Genomic DNA, 7,640 nt, shown 5'->3' with positions numbered 1-7,640 from the left:
ACTGCACGGCCAACTCACTCAGTGAATGAATGAATGAATGAATGAATGAATGAATGAATGAATGAATGAATGAATGAATGAATGAATGAATGAATGAACCATCAGCTGCTGTGATTAAGTTGAACATGTATATACTGATGTTATACGATTGTTGTGCTGATACGAAGCAAACATGTAAGTAGTATAAACATACTACATGCGTATGAGTGCGTGTGTATGTTTGATAAAGAGTAGAAAGAGGGGCGGGGAGCTCGAACCTGTTGGAAGAGCTCGACCAACCAAGCTCAAGGTAGAAAGATCAACCAACGAGCGAGCACTTGGAAAGCTGACAACATTTCCGCGAACGCTATATATACACCAGCGAGCTACAGGCCGCAGCAGTTAGTTTATTGATGCACGGCACAATGGAGAACTTAACGTTTCGGAACGAGACCGTCGACTTTAGTGTGGAACATCACGCGGTGGGGAACATCGCCCGGGGTGTGGCCAAAATGTTTTACATCGTCAACCCGTCAGAGAGCACATTCCAGAAACCAGAAGACGTCCCCACCATATTCCGCCAGGTACGTGCCGGCCGGCTCTTGTTTTGCTTTCATTGCCGTCTATTGACATCGCGGTCATCAACCTCAAGTACTTATTCGGTGTGCGGTATTGATTTGTTTTTGTCTTTTCTCTGTTAGTTTGTATAACTCGTTATTTTAAGACGAGAATGTGTTATCAGATTGGAAATAACGTACCATTCTTGGGTTATTATATAACTCTCGATATGACCTTTAGAACTCCGAATCTGTCGATTTCTAAATCGTACGCTCTTCTGTATAATTAATGTTGCGTGGTTGTTTTCTAGTCTTCATCATTTATTATTTATCTTAAAATTTGTGCTATTCAAAAGTTATTAAACAAATAACAAATATGTACATTATTATTCATCTCATAGGATTGTTTTATTGGTGCGATTTAAAGAATGACAAATATTTTCTGGCAAACTAGTGAAATGAAATAGGATTATAATGAAGCGAAGTTTTCCACCATGTGGTGTAATCAGTACACAAGGTTCATATTCTTGGTATCTGAATCGAACCAATTCTTTGCTTTCCTTCATTTAATATTATTTCGTTATCTTCTGTGACAGACGTTGTTTATAAACAAACGTCCTCCAAGAATGTTCCGTTATTGCTCGAATTCTATGCTTCTTCTTCTTCTTCTTCTTCTTCTTCTTATTATTATTATTATTATTATTATTATTATTATTATTATCCAACTCTTGTGAGAGGAATCTTCATACAGAGTAGAATGTGTATGAGGGTATGTAATATTATTACTATTACTATTATTATTATTGTTATTCGTTCGTATCAGCCTACTAAAGACCACGTTATTACAGATGTCTTCTCTGGGCTTTCATATTTGCCCAATGCTCCTTCATTCGTTGCCGGTATTGCTCTTTTCTTTCCTCCGACCACGTTTTCACCGTCTTTAACTTTGGCCTTCAAAACCCTGGTTGTTTTTTCAGTTTCCTTTTGAGAGGGTTGCGTTATTGTATTATTATCTTCTTCTTAATCTGTTTACCCTCCAGGGTTGGTTTTTCCGTCGGACTCAGCGAGGGATCCCACCTCTACCGCCTCAAGGACAGTGTCCTGGAGCGTAAGACATTTGGTCGGGGGATAAAACTGGGGAGGAGGACCAGTACCTCGCCCAGACAGCCTCACCTGCTATTCTGCACAGGAGCCTTGTGGGGGATGGGAAGAGTGGAAGGGATGGGCAAGGAATGGGGAAGGAAGCGGTCGTGGCCTTAAGTTAGGTAGCATCCCGGCATTTGTCTGGAGGAGAAGTGGGAAACCACGGAAAACCACTTCGAGGGTAGCTGAGGTGGGAATCGAACCCTCTTCTACTCAGTTGACCTCACGAGGCTGAGTGGACCCCGTTCCATCCCTCGTACCACTTTTCAAATTTCGTGGCAGAGCCGGAAATCGAACCCAGACCACTGGGGGTGGCAGCTAATCACACTAACCACTACACCACAGAGGCGGATATTGTTGTTATTATTATTATTATTATTGTTATTGTTATTATTATTATTATTATTATTATTATTATTAGTATTATTATTATTAGCTCAGTTATGGCAATGCAATGCAATTTCCTTACATTTTAAACAGTTCAGGTTCTATTGGAAATACGATTTAGGAAGGAGTTTTGGGATATAGTAGCATAGCGTTCAACATTTCGTTGTTGGGTAATAAGCAGGGTTCTACTTCATATCCAGTAGAAGTGGTCATTTTTTAGTATTATCTAGACAATATTAATTAATTGCCGGGCTGAGTGGCTCAGACGGTTAAGGCGCTGGCCTTCTAACCCCAACTTGGCAGGTTCGATCCTGGCTCAGTCCGGTGGTATTTGAAGGTGCTCAAATACGACAGCCCCGTGTCGGTAGATTTACTGGCACGTAAAAGAACTCCTGCGGGACTGAAATTCCGGCACCCCGGCGTCTCCGAAGACCTTAAAAAGTAGTTAGTGGGACGTAAAGCAAATAACATTATCATTATTAGACAATATTAATCCAAAGGTATTTGTAAAACATCAAGAATGGTGGTCCGTGCATTGACATATTGGCAGGAAGACTTGGATTGCTACTGATATAATAACAGAAGCCTTATGCGAAATATCCCGTTCTGTAAGCACTACTATACATGTGTTATGTAACGAAGTAGTCAGAGAGGAGGAATGTAACAGACGCGTCTCGCAGGACGAGTGGCTTCTAACACCTGCATTACGTAACGATTTGCTTGACGGACCTGAAAAGATACAACCACTGAATTCGCCTCTTTATTAGAGGTTTGCACAACAATCTGGAGATACCGTAGTCACTTTTAAAGGTACCAATGTATATGGAGGGTATTTCTTCCCTACGTGGAGATAATTTGAGATATGGCTGTTTGTACCGACAGAGACTATAACTGGAGTTAAAAGGCTTCGGTAAACTTATCTCTGACGGGAAGGATGTAGCTGAACATTCAAAAAGTCTATGAAGAGTGTAAAGATGTAAATTTAGACTTCATGGCTAGCCAATCATACTAGCAAAGTGCTAGTCATACTCTGATGTTATGTTTGTGATATAATGACCTTCAAACCCCGAGAGTGCGGGTTCATTACAAGCTCAGAACGGTTGTGCTAACAACAAAAGGTCCCATTAGTAGTCGTTGAGATTTGAACAATTATTTATTCGTATTTTAGGATATTGTTGGTCAGTTCTTAGATGGTATTGGTCACAGATTGCGAAGAAAGGTGGAATTTGATTTTCACCAGATATTCTTACAAGGGTTCCGGTAATGGCTGCAGGGAATAGAACGAGATTATTAGGATGTACTCGGGTTAGACAACTAATCCCATCCTAGTTTTATTTGCAATGACACACAAGTTCGTCTACGGACTTGAATGGGTGCATGAGACTCATTTTATTCCTTCCTTTACAGTCACATTCTTATTCTTCTTGGTCTTTGACAGTTACTATGAGGTTGGCACTACATGTGGATTAAACCTCGTTTAACGCCCAGATGCATTTCCTAATGCTAACTTATGTGCAGTAATGTATTCATTATTGCGTGTTCCGGTGGTTAGTAGTGTGGTGCGTTGTGTGTAAATGAAGCCAGAGTAATTAACGAGACGCGGCTAAAATCCCTCGCCCATCTGGGAATTGAACCTCGGGCGCTTTGAACCGAAGGCCACTATGTTGATCATTCAGCCAAGGAGCTGGACCGATTTACATAAGCAGTATCTGCTAAAAATTGGCATGTGGCACGGAAACTTCATCATTTGCCTCCAGTTAAAGTAAATTCCCAGTTCTTGACAGCAAGTTATGGAGTTTCTATGTGTCTGTACTAGAAATCATCCTGGTTCATTTAAAATCCTCACTGACGATATTCTCGAAGCTGAATTAACCGAAGAAGGTTTCTCAAAAATTATGATCAGGTATACATACATGATCGCGCTAGCTGTCTCAGAGAATAGAGAAAAATTACATGAGTGTGTTATAGATTGTAAACAACCTCATCTAGCGATAATCTCGTCCCATTCCCTGCAGCAATTACCGGTACTATGGTAAGAATATCTGATGACATTCGCAATTCCCTCTTTCTTCACAATTTATGACCGATAGCGGTCAAGAATTGGCCAACAATATCTTTAATACGAATAAATTATTGTTCAAATCTCAACGACTACTAATGAGACATTTCCTCGTCAGCACAATCGGTCTGCCCGGTTATGAATACGTAGTCTCAGGGTTTGAAGGTTAATGTTTAACAACTTAGCAGCAAAGTATAACTGGCTCTTGTTATCAGTCAGTATTTAGCCATTAAAAATGAGTTACATCCACACAGCTGCCGTCGGGTATATGTTCTAATGGTTTATTGAACGTTCACCTACATTCTTCCGGTTAGAGATCGGTTAATAAACTGAAAAGATGAAGTTGAGTGTTTTAAAAATTTCGAAAATATTAAAATAGATGTATAACAGCGTCAAAATCAAGATTACATAAACAAGTTGCTCTACGTCGCACCGGCACAGATAGGTCTTATCGAGACGATGGGATAGGAATGAGAAGGAAGGGGCCGTTGCCTTAATTAAGGCACAGCCCCAGCATTTGCCTGTGTGAAAATGGGAAACCATTTACAAGGCTGCCGACAGTGGGGTTCGAACCTACTATCTCCCGAACGCAAGTTGATAGCTACATGACCCAAACCATGCGGCTACTTGCTCGGTAGATTACGTAAAAACCATCTTCACGATTGCCGACGGTGGGATTTGAACCCAGTATCTTCCGAAACGTCCGACCAACTCTATCGGTGGTAGTTAAATAAAATCCCTTCAGTTAAATTAAAAGGTTTACTCGACAAAATGAATGAAAATCCAGCCCAGTAGAGTATAGTTTATCTACCATCCGACAAGCAGGTGGCGTAGGTGTTAAATCAAACTGTCTGCACACACAATCTTAAATCATAAGATTTTTCTTTACTATTTGTTTTACGTCGCTATGACATAGGCATGTCTTATGGTAACAATGGGAAGGAAGGAAGCAACCGTGGCCTTAATGATACAGGCCCAGCATTTGCCTGGTGTCAAATGAGCAACCATGAAAAGTCATATTGATGGCAGCTGACAGTGGGATTCGGACCCACTCTCCCGAATGAAGGCTGACAGCTATGTGACCCAAACGGTGTAGCCAACTCGCTTCATGGGCATACGATTGTATTCTATTATTATTATTATTATTATTATTATTATTATTATTATTATTATTATTATTATTATTATTATTATTATTATTATTATTATCCCAATTTTAACTACCTACCATAGCGATAACCTACGTTGTACTAAAAGTGTTACCGTTCATCCAATACTTCAATTAAGGTGGTTTCATGAGTTATATAACTCCTCCAATGGACCACGTACGTGGGCCGGTAGTTTGACATTGACGGGAACCAGTAGCATAGCTCAGACGGTGACTGCGTCAGACACGGTGAGCAGTGGTTCATGAGACCTGGAATTATTCATAAGATGTAGTTATACATGAGTTCCTTCAACTGCTCTCAGATTTAAAAGACTTCAGTTGCCTGCCGGGCTGAGTGGCTCAGGTTCGATCGTTGCTCAGTCCGGTGGTATTTGAAGATGCTCAAATATATCGGTCTCGCGTCGGTAAATTTACTGGCACGTAAAATAACTTGTGCAGGACTAAATTCAGGCACCTCGGTGTTCCCGAAAAGCGTAAAATTAGTTAGTGAGACGTAAGAACCAATAACAGTATTACTTCGGTGGTCTGTAATTTTAGCATAAAATAAGGTGCTTAAGTTACGAAGATATCCATTCACATCAATCTCAAGGTAAATTGGTGGCACCGCAATGCAATTAGCCTACATCCATAGGCGAGGTTCTGACAATGGACAGGACAAGATTCTCGAAGATTGTAACATTTTCGGCACTTTAACCCCCTCCCCCTATACATATACTCCGGGGTCGAGAAGATCATGACATCTTTCGCAGAAGAGAGCGTTTAGCTATAAATTTCCATCACAGTATTCCCATATGCTAAAATTCTGGCTGGTAGTTCAATATACTTTGATCCATCACCATCTACAAGGGATAGTCGCCGTTACCAATTTCTTGCCAAAAAACAAATTTCATTTTTTGTTGTTTTGCCCCACTATTTTTATTTAAGCAGCGTGTTTTGAAGAAGGGTCAAAGAAGAGAGTATTTAATACAGTTTTAATAAATAATTGTTCGGCGATAAGCATTTGGCAAAACAGGCAAAAGCTTTATGAAATCCCTCCCAAGAACAATAATTTTCCAACCAGAAGGAATGGGATGTCCTTACCTAGGACATAGCTTAGAGGACGATTCACACACATTGATGAATGCCTATTCGACATATTGAGCTTTGCTAATCGAATATCGTCAGCTGCTTTGGAATTTAATTTTAATCCAGACACTGAACTCTCGTTTAAATGCAGTGTCATTTTCAATGCATTGTGCACTGTTCAACCACTGAGCAGCGAAGCAGCAGCTATTCCTGTTCGCGAAGTACAGCTGACCAGGAAGACATCTGACTGCACATGTGTGCTCCTCTATCGTGCCACATGCTTCAGCGCTCTCACGGTTTAGGCGGCCTTGAAGTACTGGCGAGCGCTTTGGCCAATCAGAATGCTACGTTATTCATTAATAATTTAAAAATATACGACAAGAAAGGTGTATGCTTTTAAAGACACTTTGCAAATCTACAGAGCAACAACTTTCGTCAGAATGCTTTACGAAGTCGATCGGTACAACCGTCCCCTCAAACTTGCAGTCACTACTATTGCTATTTGCTTTACGTCGCACCGACACAGACAGGTCTTACGGCGACGATGGGACAGGAAGGAGCTAGGAGTGGGAAGGAAGCGGCCGTGGCCTTAATTAGGTACAGCCCCAGCATTTGCCTGGTGTGAAAATGGAAAACCATCTTCAAGGCTGCCGACAATGGGGCTCGAACCCACTATCTCCCGAATACTGGATACTGGCCACAATTAAGCGACTGCAGCTATCGAGCTCGGTACTTGCAGTCACAAAAATCAGCCTAGTGTTTTAAAAAGTAGATGATAATAATAATAATAATAATAATAATAATAATAATAATAATAATAATAATAATAATAATAATAATAATAATAATAATAATAATAATCACAGTTGTTTACCTACTCTTTTCTTTAATGAAGACTTTGAAAATTTATCGAACATCTCCCTTCGTAAATGATTTCAATCCATAATTCCTCTTCCTATAATCGAATATTTACCTCAATTTCCTTTCCTACTTTTAAAACTCTGTTCAAGCTTATTATACTTCATCTCGCCACTGGCCGCTCGGAATATACGGCTTATTCGTGCTACTCATCTCCTTACTCCCAAGTCGTGCCAGCCCAGGGTTTGCAATATTTTCGTAACGCTAGTCTTTTATCGGAAATAATAATAATGTGTTTTATTTATTCTGGCAAAGTCAGGGATGTACTCCCTTTCTTACACTTAACCAGTCTTAACCTAGAACACTTAATAATAACTTCTGATGGCAGTATGATAATATTAACAATAATAATAGTAATAGTATT

At 40.1% G+C, this 7,640-nt stretch overlaps 1 protein-coding gene across 1 annotated transcript in view; it reads left to right on the top strand.

The window, feature by feature from the left end:
* Positions 1 to 393: 393 nt before the first annotated feature.
* The window catches only part of LOC136867261 (alkylglycerol monooxygenase), a 171,015-nt gene continuing 163,768 nt past the window's right edge, over positions 394 to 7,640 (top strand). The window contains exon 1 of the mRNA XM_067144404.2: positions 394 to 563. Coding sequence (XP_067000505.2) covers positions 405 to 563 — 159 coding nt within the window. The 5' untranslated portion in view covers positions 394 to 404. The remainder of the gene's footprint in view (positions 564 to 7,640) is intronic.

This window comes from Anabrus simplex, chromosome 3 (assembly GCF_040414725.1).
Source record: "Anabrus simplex isolate iqAnaSimp1 chromosome 3, ASM4041472v1, whole genome shotgun sequence".
In the NCBI taxonomy this organism is placed as follows: domain Eukaryota; kingdom Metazoa; phylum Arthropoda; class Insecta; order Orthoptera; family Tettigoniidae; genus Anabrus; species Anabrus simplex.
The sequence above is the reverse complement of the archived record's forward strand: the minus strand, read 5'-3'. Positions and strand labels throughout refer to the sequence as shown.